The sequence below is a fragment of the Hyalella azteca genome, unplaced genomic scaffold (genome assembly GCF_000764305.2).
Source record: "Hyalella azteca isolate HAZT.00-mixed unplaced genomic scaffold, Hazt_2.0.2 contig11902, whole genome shotgun sequence".
In the NCBI taxonomy this organism is placed as follows: Eukaryota; Metazoa; Arthropoda; class Malacostraca; order Amphipoda; family Hyalellidae; genus Hyalella; species Hyalella azteca.
Window position 1 is genome coordinate 92,027 of NW_025941878.1, and position 22,072 is coordinate 114,098.

Here is a 22,072-nt window from a genome sequence, read left to right on the forward strand (position 1 = left end):
AATTGTACATTGATCATACATCTAAACCATTGAATATGATCGGTAATTAAAACTATTGATATTTATTCAGGTGTAGAAAGGACCTGAGCGAAAAATTCTTCAGTAGCAACAAGGTTATTTATAGGCAAAAACTTTACATTTAAATTTAATGCGTCAGAACAAACCTGTAACAAAACACAAACTTTTCACTCCTTAATCTATACTATTTCATAATAGAAAAACACGAAAAGATTCTCGATGGTAATAATAATAAATACCCTGACAATAACGAATAATTGTAATCAATCCATTTTCAACTATCTAGACTATTTCCCTGCCGCTTCTCTTCAGTTTCCTGTTCTCAAAGTGAAACGTATTTCCGTCACTTTCTTCACAGAAAAGTAAGACTGTCATTTAGGGAATTATCCGTCAACAGAAATCCGTCCAAGTGTCGTTTTCCGTCCGTTTGCAGACGGTCTGTGCACGCGTGTTCTTTCTTGCAGTCTTGGGCCGCCGTCCAAGACAATTTCATGCACCGTCAATGAGTCGCCAGAGCTCAAGAAGGTGATGAATGTTGACCCATTGCTATGAAAGTGACTAGACCACGACACGTTACGCAGCTCCGTGAGCTCAAACTCAGCCACTTCCCAAGCCGATAATCTACCGCTGCCTGGAACAAAAATAACAGCGGTTTCAGCGTTTATTAGGCCGTAGGCCTGTCGCCGATTCTTAACATCGCAGAAGATTCACAGTATTTTGCGGTCTCGAACTTCCAACTCATTGCTACAATTCTGTTGTACTTAACCGCCCGGCCTCCTTGCCGATTCTGACCAGAAACTGGCGCACAGAGCTGGGATCGAACCCGCGCCTCTCTGCGCCAATCTTGGTACTCTGAACTTTAACCACTGGGCCACCCTACCCTCAGAATATTATCATTTTCTAAATTTCACTCTGAACAAAAAATTAGAATTTTATGTCTGTAATTTAAAAGATTAATAAATCTCAAGTTAATAGATAAGACGTGATCAATTATTTTCGAATCATTTTGCAAATAATAACGAAACTGCTCCTGTGTTTTCCCCTTAAGCCAAGGATTTTAATTGTTAGTAAGCCATCAGCGATGTTATCCAAGTTGAAAAACTTGAGTCTATGCAACTGTGGACAGATATACGAGCACTATGGTTTAGCGAACAATACTTACATTGGCCATGCCAAAAAAAATCCACTGAAAATTTTAATAGTGAAAATATCAGGAAGAATAAAGACTAAAGCCCGAGATTGAATCAGTTCATCAGCTATTCTTCTTATATTCTAGAGAAATTTCGCTCGACATGCTGCTTAACCTGCCTCAGCCCACGAACAAGCAGATGCCTGGTCACCTTTAAGCCAGAAGAGACGAGGCGACGTCTCTGCATCCGTCGTGACGATGAGGTTGAGTTCATTGAACGTCCCGGCGACGGTGACGAGAGAGACGTTGGAAGGGCGCGTCAGCGGCAGGATGTCTTGGATCTCAAGTCCTGATCTAGAACGCAATCCGCGCACGACCTGCTCAAGACGAAGATCGATACAAGTTACAATAAACTATCTGACTTTAGTAGTAGTTTACCTCATTTAAACCTCATTTATTGCTATTGTAAAGGAATCTGTCCTTAGAAGTATTTTCCATCGATAGCGTTCATAGGTACCTATTAACAATATACAAATTTTCTTTGAAAGATATCTAATCTCTTTATTCATCAAGATGCCACCACTAATGGCAAACTGAAGCGAGCAATAAAAAATAACAAAACTATTCAACTGATGTGAGCAATAACAAATAACAAAACTTTGCAAATATGCAAAGTCAATGTCAAAAACTTTATAACTGTAGGATTGGAAGTCGGAATTTTAACGGAGTGATGCAAGCAATTGAACATGAAAATAAAATTGCTTGCAAAACTTACTCGTAAATTGTAAGACTTTTCGTAGGCGAACTCGCTGGCCTCGACGAAGGCAACTACGACTTCGTCTCTTGTATTGACCATTGCAACATCCAAGACTTGGTCCGCTCGTAAGCGGTGGAGGAACGTTTGGTTCAAGCTAACATGCAACGCATCATCCGAAAGCCACACCCATGCTGAGGTTTCACCATGGCCGCTCATCCACGTTTTCTGATCTGAATAGTGACAAAGTACATAAATTGTCAAAATCATATAGACAGTGAAGGATTTTGGAATCGCAACTCAAAACGTTCGCTTCTTACAACCGATTGCAAATAATTTTAAATGAAAGTTTTATTTCTTTCGCATTATAAGATATGAAATTCGTTTATTCTTTATTCCATTCATTTTAGTCATTTCAAATTAACCGCTCATCTAATGTATCTTTGAAAAACGCCAGGTTCATCCAGGTACTAAATTAATGCAAAATCATATTTGTCATTTTGTGTCCACTAATACCTAATACATGCATTTAGAATGTCACCTGATACATACATAATAAATACACCTAATACATTGACATAGACAATATTACAATAATGATTATATTTACCTATGTTACTAGGAGGAACTTCTCTAAAACTTAGCCCTCCGTGCGTCGAGAGTAAAGAGTAAGAGTAGGTGCCCAGGCGCACACCTCGAGAAGGTAGTCGAACAAACCCGGAGGCAGAATCAAATCCTGGCAGTCTTTGTGAAATCTGAAGTAAATATGTATGAAATTAATTAACTTGCCAAAGTGGTTTCCTGAGTCTTGTCATATCACCTGTCTTCTGGTATCTAGAAGCGATATTCAAGAAATTTACCCACGGACTTGATTTATTTATTTTACTATTTATTTTCGAACATACTTACTGATGAGCAGTGTACTTTATTTCTGCCAATATCCGCTCTTTTCAAGCTTATCTACTAACTCAAAACGTTACGCAACTTTTACAATATTGTATGTACACAAATAAAATATGTGTGGAATCACCACTCTACGAATAAAAAATTCCGTACCATTTTACTTTCAGGACTCAAGTATCTAAAATAAATTATGATTACGAACATCACAGTTGCCATCACTTACCTAAATCACTATGTGCTTGAGTATACCAGAGTCGGTTCGTTCAAAAACTAAGCTGAAATTCGTCATATGTGGGCGTCAATGATAAACCATACATTGATCTGTATAATGTATAGAATTTTTTAAAAATTAATATAAAATTAACTATTACAAACCTCTAAGCTTTCTCCAGAAATCTTTAAGATGAAACTGGAAGCATTCGGGCATGGGGAGTAGGATTCTCTGACCGCTGCAGCCACAAACTGCATTCGGTAGAAAATGTTATTTCTATAAAATAATACGATAAATTGAAATTGGCTTTAACATTTCCTCAAAAATGTGTTTAGTGTTCATTATTATTTTGAATTGAATTACCTAGGATTATCCAGATTAAAGAATTTTATTGATCTTTGAACAATGTAAAAAAACATTTTTTAATGTTAAACCAAGTCATCACCAGAAGCAAAAAATAAAAATATAACTCAGTACTCACTGCAGTGAGTGACAGAGAGCGCATTTTCTCGTCGATGAAAACGTGAAGTCACGGACGGACGGACGGACAGACAGACAGACAGACAGACAGACAGACAGACAGACAGATGGACGGACATGGCGAGCACAATAGCGCCTGGCCCTTTTTCCTTAAATGAGAAAATGTGCTAAAAAATAAATATGCCCTCACAGTTGAATTGAATTCCAGGATGTTGACGTAGCCGGCCACTCGCCCGACGTGCGCAAGAGTGAGCCAGGGCTGGAACGTCGAGCCTGACCAACGAAGCACCGACACGTCGCACGAGCCCTCCACTTGCGGCTCTAACAGGTACACCGCATCCAGGGACTAAAACAAATTTAATTTCACTCAATGAATATAAAAAGAAGTACATTTACCCAGTAACTATAGGCCTAAGATCTGACAAGTAAATGTCAGATTTATTCGTGTGTTAATTTCACTGCAAAGACTTCAATTTTTGCGTATCCTTTTACTTAAAAATCAACAATGGAATAACGAAACATTTTGAATGGAATATGAACATTCTTTATTATATGATCTTTATTATTACACGGTACCCATTTCAAAACTCCGTAAACAAATTCTCTAGGGACCATGTAAACACATAATCAGATATTATACTTGACCTGCACAATGAGGGGAGCAACAGCGGATGAGGGCAAAGACATGCTACTGGCGGCTCTCAGTTGCACGGGTCGAGGGAAGGATTGGTCCAAAATGTCCACCAGAGACGAGCTTTTCGCAGACTCGCTGACGAAACTTTCCTATGTCGAGAATTGTTAAACGAAACGTAAATTATAAAATTACTCACAAAACATAGTATATGCAGAGTAAAATATGCAAAATGATATAATGAGCAAACACCAATTCAAAATATTTCAGGATATCGTGCGCAACGTTTCTCTTTGCTACTAGACTGCTGCATTATTTGTTCCAAACAAGATATACAAATCAGCTTCGAATAATTATTAAACCGCGTTGAAAAAAAGTAAGGTGTTATTAAGAGCTGTTATAGTAATTACTTAAACGCTGCATTAACAATCACTGTGCGCTTTCAACTCGAATTTTTGGCTGCCGGTCCTGCAGTTATTATGGCCAAGCTGAAGACATTATATTTTCCACTCACTCGGAGCGTCCGCAGAGGCAGCTCCGCTCTCTGCTTCAGGTCTTGCAGTCTCCTTGTCATTGCTGGAAGCATGCTGAGGTAGTGGTGACCAAATATGAATTCATTCTGTAAAGTTTAATTGGAGAAAAAACTTAGTGGTTATTTTCCTACTATATGGAGAAATATAGTAAGAAATTGGATTTTTAGATTTATTTCAGAAGAAATTGGATTTCAGAGGAAATTTATATATATATATAAATTTATGTATATTTCAGAAGAAATTGGATTTTTAAATTTATCCCAAGATGGGCACGGTACATAAATCGGACAAGATCGAGGCCCGCTGTTTGGTTGAGCATCTTAGCTTTGGCATTATTATGAATTGCCGTTGAATGGTTGTAGGATTAAAGGTTATTAATAATTCATCAAGATCTTTGCAGCTAGGGGTTTCAAAGGTTTCTGAAGTGTGCATATTAAAGCCACAGTTCGTTGCATGAAGCAGAAACCCAAATATTCAAATAAATAATTTATAAGTTATAAGTGTGAGAGTAATTCGACAAATTTTGTTTTATTATAGCAATAACACATTCACTTACCAAAGTGTTCGCTTCACATAAATGTACTCAATCACAATAAGCTAGCGTATATACAAAAAGTTTGTAGAATTGTTAATTGAGAAAATTAGCAGAAAGATTTACCTCAAAGAAAGCGGGTCCCAAGAAAGTATAATTCCCTGTGATGACAGTATCCCGATCTCGGTACCAAGCATTTTCAGCAAGCTTCTTGATATCGACGTCGTTGACGAGGTTTGTGCTGCACCACAGAGACTTCACTTCCAAAGGTTGTGAGAAATTCAAGGCTCCTGCGGATGTGTGAGATAGATATTGAGTTTAGTGCTCAGCTATGAAGACTGGTTTTTCCAGCATTGAAGGATTAAGTTGACGGGATTTTAAACAAATTGAATCTTGATTTCAACTATTGCAGTACAGTGCACTCTTTCCATTGTAAACTTTATAAATAACAAGTACAAAAACACCCTCTCACATTTTGAAAAATTCTCACTATAATTCATTTTTTGCTGCAACGTATCAGTCAACCAGTTTAAAAAATACCTCTCATTTCATCAATGTTAAGCCATCGGCAGTTCACTCATTGCTGGAAAACTTATCCATGAATAAATACAAAAAAACTCTTAAATCATAGGTAAAAAAAAAGGTTTAAATTGGTAAAGCTTTCCACCAACCGGAGATGAACTTGGGCGAGTTAATGTCTAAGTGAATAATATCTTCTGCCAGGTTCAGCGACGCAGTAGTGCCGCTGAGTCCCGTCAAGTTTAGGGAATTGAGGACGTCTCCACTGAGCAGCTGCATGTTGCTGTGAATGGTTTGCCCACCGGTGACCTTTCAATAATTGGGTGTCAAATATTTGTTAAAAATATGAAATCATGTGTTGGAAAACCTCCGGCAGATAATAGAAAATATTCTTTTTCAATTTATGGCCGGATTTAGATTTTAATGATTGGTATCGTAAGTGTGATGGATCCTACGGAGTGATGGATCAAAGGAGTGATGCTCATGCTATTATCAATGGATATTGTGCACAAAATATTTGACCTACATCATTCTAGAATATTAATACAAATAGCTATAGATGAAGATACAAACCTTAAGTGCTCTGCGAAATGCGTCCATTTTCCATCCATTGACGAAGCCATTCACGAAAATATTCTCTGCCCATATTTTCTGGAACTGAATATCAGACTTGAAAGTTTGCGGAGTGTCCGTGAGAAGAAAAAGTTCCGTAACATTGAAGAAATTCAAAGTCCCAACGAGCAGTTCACTCGGTGATGCCTCGGAGCCGATTTGGAGCGTGTCATAATTCTGTCAAAGAAAAAAGAACAAACATTGTCAGAAACTGATGACACACACAGTATAAAGTATCAGCGTTTTTAGCGCATTTTCTCATTTATGGAAAAAAGGCGCTGTTGTGCTCGTCATAACCGTCCGTATGTGACGTCCGTATAAGTGACTTCGCGTCAGGGACGGACGAGAAAATGCGCTCTCTGTTACTCACTGCAGTGAATACTGATCTAATTTTTTTAATACATGGAATCAACTATTAATAAATTACTCTCCGCTTAAGTACTCACAGGTGTGCCGGGTACGATTTCTCTTCGGTTGAGGTAAATGAGGTCGTTTACCAAGTCTCCTGCATTTTCCCCGTCCACAAATCCCTACAGAAACATTGATCAATCTACATTGAGAACGAGAGACTTCTAAGAAGTTAATAATAGAACATCGAAATCATTTCATTTCTTCGTCCGCGCACATCTTGGTGTGCCGCTTCAAAATATAAACTAATGTCATAACTCAACGATTTCTCCCGGTTCTTGGACATTGGATATCTTATCTCTTCTGCATTATTACTGAGAATTTCGCAAGGAAAATATTGTTCAGTTATTTGGAGCATTACACGAGCTATAGAATGCTGAAAAAATCCAGAAAGTTAAAAAAATTAACGCTATAGATTAGGACCAGATCGTGATTTACCTTCACCGTGACCGTCTCAGCCATAACAGCGTCCGTCATAACTTTGCTGATAAGGAACGGTGCCGCGAAATGATTGTCTTCTCGCAGGCTGACAAGATCTTCGACGAGATGTTCATAATTTTCTCCATTGACGTCGTCAATATAAAGCGAGGAGAATCTTGGAGGAATCGAGAACGATTTTTCCGCTGTTGATCCAGAAAAAAACATTAAATTGTTAAAATAAAACTTCCTGACTTTCACCTACATCGATGACTAGTTTGGCTGAGGTTTTCAAAATAACTACGAATCACTACGAAGCAGCTAGGTTCATAGTTCATACTTGACTACTATATATGTCATATCGGCAAATATTTTGCTTGGCTAGCTTGGTTACGAGTAACTAAATATTTAAATTTTCGTTTTAGTTGAGATCGAATTCGTATTTATTCATACCAATTCTCAAAAGTCATGCCAGGAATCTTGTACAACTACGTGAGAACTTTCGAGAGATCACTGGCAATCCTATAGATAACACTATCCCAGAAAAATGTATTATGCTGCACTGCCCACCTGTGAAGTCTACGCTTTGTCCACCTGTGAAGTCTACGCTTTGTCCACCTGTAAAGTCTACGCTTTGTCCACCTGTAAAGTCTACGCTTTGTCCACCTGTAAAGTCTACGCCTTGTCCACCTGTACTTTGCCCACCTGTGACGTCAACGCTTTGCCCCCTGTAAAGTCAACTCTTTGCCCACCTGTCACGTCAACACTTTGCCCACCTGTCACGTCAACGCTTTGCTCACCTGTGATGTCAACGCTTTGCCCACCTGTGAAGTCAACGCTTTGCTCACCTGTGATGTCAACGCTTTGCCCACCTGTGAAGTCAACGCTTTGCCCACCTGTGAAGTCAACACTTTATCCACCTGTAAAGTCAACATTTTGCCTATCTGTAAAGTCAACTTTTTGCCCACCTGTGATGTCAACGCTTTTCTCACCTGTGAAGTCAACGCTTGTGTCGTTGACACGCACTAAGTCATCCAACAGTCCCACGATGTCGAGGTCTTCAACATAACCGTCGACCACGAGATGATCAATGGACACGTTGCCGGTAAAGATTATCGGGCCTGAGAAGTGATAAGCTGATATAAGAAATAGCTTGACTGGGACATAAAACGCAAACATTATTTCATAGATTATATGCCAGCAATCATGAAGGGCATAACGCGCGAAAAGATATGGGACGTTGCCGAAGAATTGAACAAACTTTGACAAAAACGTAGCCCGAGAGAAATTTATTCTGCAATAGTACGTTATGATAAATTAAGGACTAGTTATTTACCTGCAAGTTCGACGTTTGCCACGAGTCGAGTCTCAAGAAGGTCCGCGACATTTATGCCATTGAAGAGCCCGGCAAAAGTAATGTCTTTCACATTCATTGAAGTGAATTCGAATGAGCCACTCACTAACTGATCTGTATTTTTCGTGAATGCTTTGGTAGGAAGATGCATTTCGTTGACCGAGCTTGCCGATACGTTGCCAGTAACGCTGACGTTACCGAGGAAAGTTTTGGTCCCTAAAAAATTAGTTGCGATTGGCCAACACTGCATGAATAAGCCATATAGATAAATTATAACCGAAACCAAATCTAAGTTCAACTGGATCAACTAAATGTCAGCACAATATATGAATCATACAAATTCAATAATACTGATATAATTATTGACTCTAGTGTCGCTAAAACCAAGAGAACGATGAAAATCGAATTGAAAATACACGAATGAAATCTGTCAATATTAAAATTATTTCAGTTATCAGTGCGATAGATTAACTTACCCGTAATTATTAATTCGCCGTTTACTGGAATGAAAACGCTGTCGTCTTTCAACTCTGCCAGCCGCCGTTCGTTGACCAGTCCATCGAAATGAACTTCAGAGAGGAAGCTCAAGCTTTCCCAAAAAGCGTTCGTATCCACGAATTCAGAGTCCAATTTAATGGCTTCTTTATCCAACGCGCTGATGTTAACGTTCGAAAGACCTTGGCTTCCTTTGGTGAGCACATCGCCTCTTACGTCCAGCTGCTCTATTTCCAGGTTTGTTTGTGTCCAATCGCTGTCAGTACCGAGTACCAAATTTTGTACGAAGTCACCGAAATGAATATCATTGACGTATTCCACCGCCAATGAAGATTCAAACGTCAAATTTCCGGTGCATATTATAGACCCTGAAACATTTTGGTCTGTGTCCAGGTATAGAAAACGATTGCTTAGCTGGCTGATGTCAATTCCATTGATTATTTGAGTCGCCAGAAAAACTTGCTTAACATCAAGGCTCTCGAAATTGACATGGAAGAAAGATTGTTCCATCTTGAAATCGTTATCGGATGTTTTGGTAGCCACGTTATTGAAATCTATTTCGTTTATAGTTTCATGCACAATTAATTGAGATCCATTAATAAAATTTGTGAACACTTTTCTACCACAAACTCGTTGCCCAGGCAGATTTTTGTACAGAGAGCCATTGAAAATATTCGATAGGTTAATGCCATCTATTAGTCCATCTACTTCAAGTTTATTGGAAAATAAGCCCCGAGTAAAGGTTTTAAGACCAGAAATCGTAATGGGTTGGCCTGTTCTGATGAATGCCTCAACAGGAATAAAATTCAAGGCCATGAGACTTAACTGATCGGTCGAAACGCCTTTTTCGAATGTTTTTTTACCCTGAATAGGGAAGTTGACGTCAGATCTCAACAACAAATCGCTCACCACTTCCGAAAAATTGAAACTATTGAGCCTCCCTTGATGCTGTAAATTATTCAATCTGACTGGACTCGTGAAGATAACATTGTAGGTTATTTCTTCTCCACGGGATCTTCCAGCTTCTTCACCAACTCTGCGCAAGTCAACGCCATCTACCAGGTAGCTGTCCACGTTCAAATTACCTTCGACTTCTATTCCACTGTTGAACACTTTCTCTCCTCCAATAACTTGGTTAGTAGATAATGTCACAACTTCCTCACTTCTCACACTATCAACGGTTCCCTTGACGATCAATTTTCGAATTTTTAAATCTTCAAAACTTTTGTGCTCGAAAAACCCGTACGGATTTCTTTTGTATGGGAACTGAACAGGAAAAGAATGGCCGTTGATCGGACCATTCACATTTAGGTTGCCGGACACCTCTACAGGAAACTCGAAAATAAGGTCCGATTTCAACCACGTATTTGAACTTTTCCGTACCGCATTTGCAAACAAATTGCTGATATTGACGTTCATGACGAACGGGGCGCTAGCATCGCCATGAACATCAACTTCCTGCAATAATTGGAGAGATCCTAAAAAGACAAGATCATCATTCGAGTTAGTGACGATTGATCTGCTCAAAGCTGGAAGAACGATGCCATTCATTTCGCCATTGTCAGATGTCACTCGTCCAGAGCTCTGAAGCACCTCAAAGGAGCATGAATCTGTTTGGATATAGAAAATTCAGGTACATCTATTTTTAACGATGATTGATGATCAAGGTACATTTAAGTCCAAAAAAGACAAGTTTAGTACGTTTAAGCACGGTCAATCATACATGTTCTATCATGACTTCACGGCCGTCTAACCAGATCATTTCCCACCACAAGCTAAAATAAATGTACCTACCTTTGTACCTACCTAAATAAATATACCTTTGCCTATCTCCGGTACTCACTGAAGTGTTGGTCCTCAGATACGAGGCGTAAGACGTTCAGATCCACACCGGCGACCTTGATTCCAGGACCGACTTGGAAGTTATCGAGAATCGACAGGCCGTTGCGGTAAGTGACATTAATTAAATGACAGTCCATGTCCTTGGTAATTAAATCTTGAATTGGGACTCCGTCCAGAGAAGCTATTCTCAGGCTATCGACCCGCGTGGGACTCGTGATTACTTTAGTTCCAAGAATTAAGGAAGGATTCTTGGCGCTGTGGGAACGAAGTTCGTCAGCCGAAGTCACTTGGCGTCTAATTTAAAGCTATAACAAGAGGAATAATGATCAAAAAGCTGGGGGTATGAAGTAGAATAACGTAATTTTTCATTGAATTTATTACTATATAAAAATGTATGAAATGCTTTAAGAAGAATTTGTCGTAACTCAGGGTCAACACTAACTTACTTGACCAGGTCGCAAACAATGTCCTCCAGAAACGTTGTGCCCGCGCTGTAGTTTTCTGTCTCCAGAAAGTTGGCCGATAAATTTGCAAATGTCAGATGGCCGGCAACTGAAGCACCCGGGAGATGTTTTTGCACTCCGCCTGCGAAAAATTAGACGTCAATAGCAAATTTGAAAATTTCGATCCAACAACCTACTAGATAATACAATGGTGGCTCTGATTTATTTGATTTCATTGGGTTTCATGTTTGAACTTATGGAGCAACCACATTTTCTAAATTTTGAGGTAAAATTGACCACGATAATATAAAAATTGCTAAAAATTGGCAAATATTTTATAATTGAATTGTATTTTAATCACCATTTAGTTTTGTTTCCACTTCCAGGATCCTCTGTCTCTCGTGGTCCAGAGCTGCCTCGTAGTCTCGCATGCGTGACTCGTGAAGCTCCAGCGCAGCGTGGCGACCGCTGGAGGTCGTGACAGTCACTACACCCAAATCCAGGGCCGCTGCCGTTGCGCGCTACACGAGATTTTTTTCCAAAAAAATCAATTACACCTAACTTGGTTATCAATGCACGAATTTTCCAAAATAATGTATACTTAAATGAAAATGAGCATAAACACGTGTACTTGGAATCAATTGTATTATTTGAGTTCAGATACTATAAAATTCGAGGCAATTTTACTGAAAACGGTTGCATTCATTTTACGGTCATGGGCAGATAGAATGATAAGAAGCTCTAGAATTAACGAAACCAGTCTCTTAAATGGTTTGCTCTAGGAAAACAAATGGGTAACTCATTAGGATTTCATTCCTAGTTTTATATCTATGTACGAAACTCACATCGGCCTCGACTGATCCTCGAATTATGATGTTGCCTTCGACGATAGAGCTTTTTTCAACCGATCGCCGCAGCCGAGCAAGCGCGGATCGCAAGACTTCATGCTGCGATGCCAAGCGAGCCTTTTCCATGTAATAAGACATGATGGAATAAATTATTTATTCCAAACCTATAACGTTATCTATCTGGCTCTTGTGTGTAAATATCCGGCTAGTTACTTCAACAAAAATAGCGGTAAGCGTTCATGAAAGTAGACGACCAATTCCCCTGGTTTAGCAAGCATGAACCAAACAGCTGTGATACAATATTAGTTACAAATTATATCCCCTATTGAACATCAATTAAATTAAAATTTCAGTCTGGGTACTCGTAAATGGACAAAAGCAAAAAATATTTAGCACATGGTAACTGACGAAACGTCCATTTCTGATTATGGTTCAAATTTATGCATATAGTTAGTTAAAAAACTAAATACTAAACATACAAAACCTTAGTTTTGTATATTTAGTAATATATACAGCGAAATCTATAGAATACACAAACTGAAACAATATACAAAATGCTGCTGCCGCCTCAAATGTATAAAATTATGCAAACAATATACAAAACATTAGTCTTGTATATTTACCAATAGATGCAGTGAAATATATACAATACACAAAATCAACAATAAACCAAATGCTGTCGCCGCCTCAAATATACAAAATTATGAAAACAATATACAAAACAGCAGTTGTACCTGGAGTTGTTGCATCGCATGCTTGGCTTTATCGTACTGCAGTAGTGCTGGATCACGCAGTTCTTCCAGTGACAACTTCATGTTAACTACGTGCACTGAGCCGTCATTAGCAGTACCCAAGACCTGTAGTAACCGTCATCGTCATCCATTTAAAAAAGAATGTTTCGTTGCTTTCGGAATGAAAATTTAGCAAGTTTTTTACTCCAAATATTCAAATAGAATGTTTCGTTGCAATAAAAAATTAAGTTTTTTATTCCAATAACCTAATAGCAACACTGCTTACCTTCGTGACGTCGTTGGTCTGAATGATTCCAATTGAATTCCAATGAGCAATATTTGAAGTATACCGACTATTTCCCTGAAAAATAATTATATGTGTTTGAATGGCGTTGAATGGCGTTGAGAAAGACGTTATTTAGATGAAAAATTTCATTTGTCTCTGCTGAATGAAAGTACTAACATTTGTTTGAATATAACCGTAAAAAAACGATGGTCTAACTAGAAATATGTTATGTGCACAAACCATTAACATTTTATTCTTGAATCGCAAGCAGTTAGGCTCCGTGTACAATATAAGGCGAAATGTCTGTGTGTGAATAATTCCAGCTAGTGACAAAACATTTTAATAATCAAATGGTTTTTCATACCATTTTGTTTCATATTCAAAATCAAAATTAAATTTGAGTAATAATTTTATTAAGCATTCACATTTTTAAATATATTTGTGCTTACCAAGAAAAACAGTGGTCACCGAAAACTCACCGCTTTGTACATGTAGGCGAGCGGATGCCATGTGAACCACAACATCGTACCGCCAGAGGTCGTCATCAGCAGGGCCGTGTCGCCTCGATAGTTGCCAGACTGGATAAAATATTCATGATAACAGAATCAATGGTAAAAATGGTGAAAATCAATGGTAAAAAATAATTTAAAGACTAATTTTTAAAAAATACGTTTAATTGCAGAATCATTAAAGTGGTAAAAATTATTTATAAAGTAATTTTTCTGATGCTTTAAAATTTTTCTAATATATAAATCTGAGAAACATTTCACGCAAGTTTGTCGAGATTGAGCGAGCCAAATGCTGATTGAATTACGCACGCATTTACCAGAATACGTTGTTATTATAAATTGGTGAGGTTCAATACCGATGCATACGAAAGAAACACTTCATCTTAATTTGCAGAAACAATTTTACTAATGTCAAGCCAAGTTATAGGAATTATATTTCCCATTTTAGCATTGTTAATAGAAATAATAGTCAACTCACTGGTATAGGGATAATTGATGCGATTAACTGATTTCCAATATTTAGTTCGGCGGCTGAGATAAGTTGCGCCTCCACTATTTTGTTTTCTACGACTTTGAATAGAACGCATTTTTCAGGATCTGATAATGCGATGAAAGCTTCACCCAAGTTGAGGAAACAATGCCATGAGTCGAATTTTGTGCCAGTTGAAAAAGTGCCCAAATTTTCAACGTGGGCGTCCATACCTGGATACTTGTCATTTTTATCCTCCTGTGGAATAAAAATTGGGTGAAATAAACCAGGTCAATAAAAATAGCTTTGAGAAACTTCTAAGAAACGTTTCAAAAGCTTCAGCTTTTTTAGGAAATTTAAAGATAGTGTCGTGCGTATAGTGGCAGGTTCAATGTTCATTTAAATAACGGTCCCAGTAAAATACTTTATTGCACAAAACGTTACATTTACATTAAAAGTTTCCTTCACACTAAAGACTGTAACACGGCAAATAAGACATCTAGTAGCTTCGCTCCGAGATAGAAATGAATATTCAACTTTAAGCGTCAAATGTTCAGTACTGAAGAAATATTGCTATGAAAGTACGTAAGAGTTCACCTTTAATTCAAGGGCCGTGACCGTAGTTCCGTCACTAACAAAAAACAAGGCTCGGCCATCCATTTGCAAAAATTTCACTTCATTTCCGATGGCTTCCCAATAGATGAGGCCCCTGCAAAGAAGAAAATGTATACTACTTTTTCCAATTGAAGATAATAAAACAAATTATTAGGAAATTAAATTTGGAAATTTCAACAAAATAACTTGCATCTGACACCCAGAGCACTTTGATGTGCATCATAAGGTAAAAGATAAGGAAAACAAAACATGAATTTTTTATCAAATTGAAATAAATATGCATAGATCGTTTTTGCTTGTCTGTAGTGGGCATTGCTCTCCTTGCTCTCACCCCATTTTAAACCGTCCATATTTCATGTTAAAGTAAATCACACATGGAGGAGAAATTGTCTTACTATTTGTTGCATCAGTTCAACCTTGATTTTTGATAGAACCATAAATGTTACAAGAAAAAGTTCCTGAGAAAGAAACTCTCATAATATGACTTTTCATAACAATCAAAATATGCATTGATTCCTTTACAGATTGTATTCAGCTGAGGAATTTTTTAATTTCTCTTCGCTGTAGTCGACTCCCGTGCTTTTATGCAGTTAAATTATTTTAAAATGCATTATTAATTAACAAATTGTTAGCTTAATTCAACACGCGAATTCGGGAAGTAGAACTTCTTTATATATCACGATAATTTTCTTTACTGAAAGCATTACATTCATCAAACAATTATAATTCAATTGGTCTCAACAAAAAAACTGACATCGTTCCACTCACCACAATTGATAAGATTTCTTATCTTCTCCTAACAGGATTTGCTGCCCAGAATGCGCCGTAAAAGATGCCCTGAATGTGATGAGGTATTGCTGGACAACGACCACACCAGCGCGCATAACGTGCAGCTCCAACACCCCCACGCTGGTCACGGCTGAGCCAGCTTGTGCCCGCACGTGGAAGTCGATTTTTGGATGCAGCAATGAAATTGCATGCCCATCCTGCAACCCCAAAAATATTAAAATATCTAGGAAATAATTAATTCGATGATATTATTTTAGGGTTACATTTCAAGATAACAATATACAATATAGTTATAATATGAGTACAAAATAGTGAATCAATGTACAATGTGCAATATATAAATTCCTGGTGACAATCTTTGTTGCTAAAAAATTACAAAGATTGCGTGTTCTTTGCTCAAAGAATATTCTTCTCAGGTACCGTCTATTAATTAGCCGTATTTAACCGTGCGGATTTAACCGTTATGAATAACTGGGATGAATTAATGAAATTGAAATCTAAAATCACGATATCCGCTGTACAGTATACAGGGAATGCGCCAATAAATTAAAGTCTTACTCAAATTACTTGCAATTCGAATTACATATAACGTATAGCAGTTCAAGTGAAAAGTTTTTGGTAATAGAACTTTTTAATATTTTCAGCAAATAACTATTCGAATTTGAGCAAAAATTTGCTCGAGTCAAACGAGACCGAGATTTTCTGAAACGACATTAAATATTGCATAACAAGTCAATACGTAGTTTTAGTTTCGAAACCTAACTAATTTCACACAGAAAAATAACACTACAAGTATTTAACAATTGCAATCCAAAAATATATTCATGAAATAATTTGTTCACGAATATCTCTGAAACAATTGAGTCTAGACTCGATACTTTTTTATTGTCCTTATTAATTCAGCTTTTCAAGTTTACCGTTCGATAAATTGCCACCGAATCGAAGTGAGACGCTACAAAATACGATTCCTCAGAATTCTGTTGAATTATCACCGCCTCCTCCGCAGGTATTCGCGCCTCTGAGGAACAAAACTTTAACAATTAATAATATTAGCATCTTAATTGTTATCATAGTCAACAGATCTTGGTAAATGAGGATTCAATATTAGCACCTAAATTTTTAAATATGGGAAAATATGCCGCTCATGGTAGTTTAATGGCCATGAATTTTATATGCCTCAAATTCATCAAAATTGATTCGTTTTTCACATACATTTCACATTGTCGCATCTAACGATCAGTATATGAACTATACAGTATATGAACATAATGGTATATGTGACTAACGCACGACATATTCGGAAGAATCAGTCCTAATCACCGGTATCAATATCATCGACTAACACCTTAATTCAAGCCGCCGTATGAATAATAGTTCAAATAAAATTGAACTATTCATTCCACCTTACCGATGCCAATATTAATTCAAATTAAATTGAACTATTCATTCCACCTTACCGATGCCAATAATAATTCAAATATAATTGAACTATTCATTCCACCTTACCGATTCCAATATTAATTCAAATAAAATTGAACTATTCATTCCACCTTACCGATGCCAAAATATTAATTCAAATAAAATTGAACTATTCATTCCACCATACCGATGCCAGGGCAGCTGGAGGCTAAGAAAGGTTGTTGCCGGGGACAAACGCGACAGATGGAACTGCTGGAACAACGGCAAGCTTCCCGCCGGCAACAGGCGCATCGCTGCAACAAGTAGAGACTAGTTCTTCAGTAAATATAAGAACACCGAATACGGTGTTTCTTACCAATGTTTCTACAGTCATTATTCACATCTGAATGAATTTAGTTAAAACGTATTGCTTGTATATAAAATCCTTATTGAAATAGCCATTGCTGTTAGTAAAATTGCTTCTACTCTCTTAATGTAATTACTTTACCAGGGAAATTTAGTGCACGTATAAGAAAATACGTCGCGGATTCACAATATTATTATATATCACTTTTTATATGAGCGTTTTCCCAGCATTTTACGGTCAAGTCGTAAATGCGCGGGAATGTCGATGATGCGCCACATGATACGTAATGGAATTTATTTTCTCGCGAAAATCGAAGAAGACCATATGGAAATATAAATTTGACTTCATTGGTAAAAATCTCGTACAAGTGAACCAAAAAAAAATAATTATTGATGCAGTACAGTAAAACGCGCTTCTAAGTTACGTCTCCCACCTGCAAGCGCATTTTTGCAGCACATTGGACTCAGTTTTGCATGTATCAGTTCTAGAACTCCTTAGAAAATGAACTTATTTACGTCACTAGTCACCTTTTTTACAACACTTCTCTTCAACTTCACTTCTTGTTAGTTTGTTTGTCTGCTACAAATCTTATAATCAATATTTAACACACTTTTAACTGTCAAATCGATTTGAAATTTTGCACACTTGCGTTAAGTCGGAGACAACGCATGAATCAATTGACAGAATAAAAAATAAAAAAATTATATATAAAAAATTAGAAAAAAAATTAATTTTAAAAAATAAAATGAATTCATTTTACATGTGTAACATCGGAGACACTGGCCCCTTCAGAAGTGTTGTCTTTAAAAAGCAATTTTGAAAAGCATATTATTATATCGTTGGCGCTCCAAGTGTGAACTGAACGCTTTGAAAAACAGACTAGATAAAGCTATGGAAAATATATTTTCAGACTTGAAATGCCTATAGCGCCATGTCGAACCCGGTGGAAGTCTAGTAGCTATTTCAAACTATCGTCAGTCCTGAAAAGATCCGGTCAAATGACACGATTTTAAATCTTCTGTGAAGAATGCACGAATAGTAAAAGAATTGGCGACAGGCCACATCAGGCTTACACTTCAGTGCCGACATTACTATGTTATGTTTATTACCAAATTCACCTCGTCTATATCCGCCTGGTCGCAGGAACATTCTTTGTCATGGGACTCCCAGCCGTCACCTAACTGAAGCTTGTGTGCAGCGCCCTCGAGGTCCAGCAGCACCATCATCCCCTGGCTGTCCTGTGCGATAAGGGCGACTCCACATCTTAGAGAACATTTTGATAAAATTGCTCATTTCTATTAAATTGAATGCATGAATAAAATTGCCAGGATACCAAAGATAAACTGCATTTGGTAAAATCACTACATTTCGATCAAAAATGAACTGCAATTCGATTAAAATGCATGAACAGCTTACATAAAATCGCGAATTTTTATTAAATTGAATGCAGGTCTAACATACTATAATGATACTATATAAGGGCGAACAGCATTAGTTAAAATGGCAAAATTTGATTAATTAATCTGAATGCATGGAAAGAATGTGATGAAAGGGCTCAATTTAACCAGACTGAATGCAGTAACAGCATCGGATTGAATGTAATGTATCAACGGCCTTTGATAAAATTGCTCATATTCATTAAATTTAAGACGTCAATTGACCCGAATAAATAGGGTAGCTTTGATTAATTATATACATAAAAGCATATGATAAAACGTTATCTGATTAGAATGAATGCAAGAAGAGCATTTCATAGAATGAATCAAATAATAGAAATGGTTGTAGCGGCTTACATACTCTAAACTGTTAAGCGTCGATTGAGCTCTTAACATCAAAATCACGTTAAAAAGGTTTACTTACAGTGGCCAGAAGGAAATTGCCAATCTGAATTTGGAATATTTTAGATGTACTTGTCAATATATTTCCAGGACTCGTCGTGATGCTGGAGATGGTTAATCCTGTGAAAAGTGGGAAGTTTGCATAATTTCATGTACACTATGAGTATTTCAAGTGAAAATATCTCTATTTCCGTTTAGAGTTATAAGTGAATCATTTGCTCGACGGTAGAAACATGATAAATTCAATAAATGACTTACGAGTAGAATACTATAGTAGCTCGAGGGAATGAGAAATAATTACTCACGTTCCCTATCGTAAACTCCGGTGTTGTAGGAATACGAGTGCCAAGAATCTGGGAGCGGCTGCAGATTAGGTCCTTCAGTTGAAGCGTGACGTAGTAAATGCTTCACCTCCTTATGATCATATAAACGAGTTTCGAGGGTTTCCAATACAGTTTCAGTTTTCTCATTGCTCGTTAACGTATGCAGAAATTCAGAGGGAAAAATGTCCAAATTTCGTGCAGTTAAAACCGAGGAAGCATCAGAATTTGGAGGAGTGAATCGATGTAAATTTAGGTCCCTTTTTACAAATTTTACATTGGTAGAGACTGTCAAATTTTTATCCAAGTTTTTCCCAGCAGAGGATATTGTTGAAACTAGCGGTTCAGCGCTAGTTGACTCTCCATCTTTACTTTTAATAGATGCAGTCAAATGTTTTTCATTGAGTCTGTCTGCAATAGTAGGTACAGAAGAGGTCAAAAGTTTCGATGTCGTCGATCTTACAGTTGTAGATGAAGTTGTTTGAAGCGGGGGCGGATGTGTGTGCCATATTAGCTCAGGGTTTTTTTTAAGCATAAGAGCGAATTCTAGTAGGCCTTCCCTCGATTCTAATAGCTTAGAAAAGTTTGCTGGAAAAACAGGAAAAACTGGTCGAGTATCGACTGAATTTAGTGCACGATAATCATTATTTTGCAAAGCGCTTCCCGCGGATCGAATAGACCTTCGGTTCCTCCTAGAATTGGGCTTGGTTTCTCTTAATTTCAGCAAGTTTCGTTTGATGGACTGGTACGCTGACTTCTGGGCTTCAAAGTTCTGAGCGATTTTTCGCGATAACTGCAGCTGCTCCGACGCCAGTAGATCTTTGTACTGCAAGATATTCTCATTAACGTGTGTACTCTAAAAATATGGCAACTGGGTAAGGAGAATAAACTGTACTAAAAACTCTAGTCTGATTAAATGGCGTCTGTAATCCAGTACTTTCGTATTTAATGCTTGATTAAAGTGGGTTTCGTTGGCTTAGCGACTATATGTATTGAGAGCCGCAAGCATTTCCAGCAACACTGGAAATACTGGATCATAATGTGAACAATAAAAATCAACCCAAATCGTGTGAAAATGATCATTTAATACAAATTTTGATATGAATTGGTCACTACTTGCCTGATCTTCCTGAAGATCCGTTAACCTTATATTCGGATCCGAATATTCCGCCAATACTGAGGTTGCCCCGACTATTAGCATCAGTGCAGACCATCTCATGATGGCGACAACTGAAACTCTGTCAAATAAACAACTATGCGAGCACGGTAAATCAAGATCAAATAAAAGATATGGACAAACTTTCATCCAACAGAAGGAGACAAATAATCTAATTTTAAATTAGTTACACGCGGATTTGATTTAACTCGCCCTGCTGCGCTGGTAAATATTGGGACACATGCCATACAAAAACGCGATGTAAAGGCAGGAGCGCAGGTACAATTCTATGTACAAACTATCATAATTATGCATCCCTAATATGGATAAAATTATTAGACAGTGGCATTAATATTATACATTTTAAAATATAAAATGATTAAGAAATTGCAGAAGAATCGAGGTCAACGCATAAGCTGGTAAACTTCAAACATAGTACAAATGAAAAACTAAACGCTCTATATTGATCATTTGTCTGTAAAAAATAAGAAAATGATCATTGTAACCCACATTTCAGACAGAAAGACGTGCCACACCTCCTCTTGAAATAGTTTTCATGGATCAGTCTGATTTGAATTATGTATCAGAACACCTGTATTATTTAAAACAATTTCAAACGAACTACAACCGCGGTCGCACCAGGCCAAGTCACTGCTTCCTATGTAGACGATTTTGGAATGTTGCCGCCAGGCTTCGGCGTAGTAAATATCATTCAATAATGTTTAGTTTTTTGTTTTTTTATTACATTTTTATTATTTTATACTCTGCTTTTTTGCCCGAGAAGTTAATCTACGACTAAAATTGCTGCCAGCTATTTTTCGTTTTTAGAAAAAGATTCATGGTAAATTATCACAAATTGGAGGTTTTATTCTAGGAGGTTTATGAGCTCAGGACTGAGTAGAAGAAAATCAGCAAAATTATAGAAGAGAATTGTAGAAGTTAGAACTCCATAAAATTTTAACAATGAAAATAACTATAAAAAATGTAAAATGTGTTCAATGATCAACGGGTTCAACCCCTCAACTTGGCCGGAGTTGGAAATTGAAATTCAGTTCACGATAAATATCGATTTCGTATTTTCTAGATGATAGCTATTGCTTTTTATTGAATTGAATCTTGAAATTAGAACCGGCAATTTACAGCTATATAGCGGCTGCATTTCAGCAATATTTAAATAATTAAATTGCATATCATGGCATCGCTAACGACCTTAACTAGTTTGTTGGCTCGTATCTCTTGCGTTCGCCAACTCATGTGTGGCCATTGCAAAGACTACATAAACACCATTCATTGACTTCATACAGAAGACAACATTCACTGTCTACATGCTAACGACGGAAACATTCACAGTATGCACACAGGAGACAGCATTCACTGTCTGCATGCTAACGACGGAAACATTCACAGTATGCACACAGAAGACAGCATTCACTGTCTGCATGCTAACGACGGAAACATTTACAGT

At 37.4% G+C, this 22,072-nt stretch overlaps 1 protein-coding gene across 2 annotated transcripts; it reads right to left on the minus strand.

Moving 5' to 3' along the window:
* Window positions 1-130: 130 nt before the first annotated feature.
* LOC108676407 lies at window positions 131-21,249 on the minus strand. Of its 2 annotated transcripts, XM_047883059.1 has the most exons (34): window positions 21,118-21,249; window positions 20,572-20,689; window positions 19,437-20,277; window positions 19,154-19,251; window positions 18,412-18,531; window positions 17,135-17,240; window positions 16,446-16,546; window positions 15,508-15,725; window positions 14,722-14,833; window positions 14,134-14,382; window positions 13,626-13,724; window positions 13,147-13,221; window positions 12,864-12,986; window positions 12,127-12,246; window positions 11,643-11,802; window positions 11,285-11,423; window positions 10,840-11,093; window positions 8,978-10,606; window positions 8,484-8,717; window positions 8,157-8,268; window positions 7,972-7,988; window positions 7,169-7,353; window positions 6,769-6,852; window positions 6,284-6,499; window positions 5,863-6,019; window positions 5,318-5,481; window positions 4,641-4,745; window positions 4,141-4,278; window positions 3,686-3,841; window positions 3,180-3,266; window positions 2,512-2,656; window positions 1,923-2,134; window positions 1,359-1,524; window positions 131-649 (listed from the first exon to the last, which is right to left on the minus strand). In XM_047883059.1, exons 2-34 carry the CDS (start codon window positions 20,668-20,670, stop codon window positions 402-404), a joined length of 6,969 nt encoding a protein of 2,322 aa, XP_047739015.1. In that variant the 5' UTR covers window positions 20,671-20,689; window positions 21,118-21,249; the 3' UTR covers window positions 131-401. The 2 variants fall into 2 exon arrangements, with proteins under 2 accessions (XP_047739015.1, XP_018019971.2); XM_018164482.2 differs by lacking the exon at window positions 7,972-7,988 and having other exon boundaries at window positions 8,140-8,268.
* Window positions 21,250-22,072: the final 823 nt, after the last annotated feature.

Bases quoted from the DNA above. Each gene is read 5' to 3' on its own strand.
- LOC108676407 (XM_047883059.1), bottom strand. From the start codon at position 20,670: ATGAGATGGTCTGCACTGATGCTAATAGTCGGGGCAACCTCAGTATTG. The intron at 18,532-19,153 runs GTAAGTAAACCT...CTTATCGCACAG, and splicing joins GCAATTTCCTTCTGGCCACT to GACAGCCAGGGGATGATGGT. The intron at 3,267-3,685 runs GTGAGGGCATAT...TACCGAATGCAG, and splicing joins TCCTGGAATTCAATTCAACT to TTTGTGGCTGCAGCGGTCAG.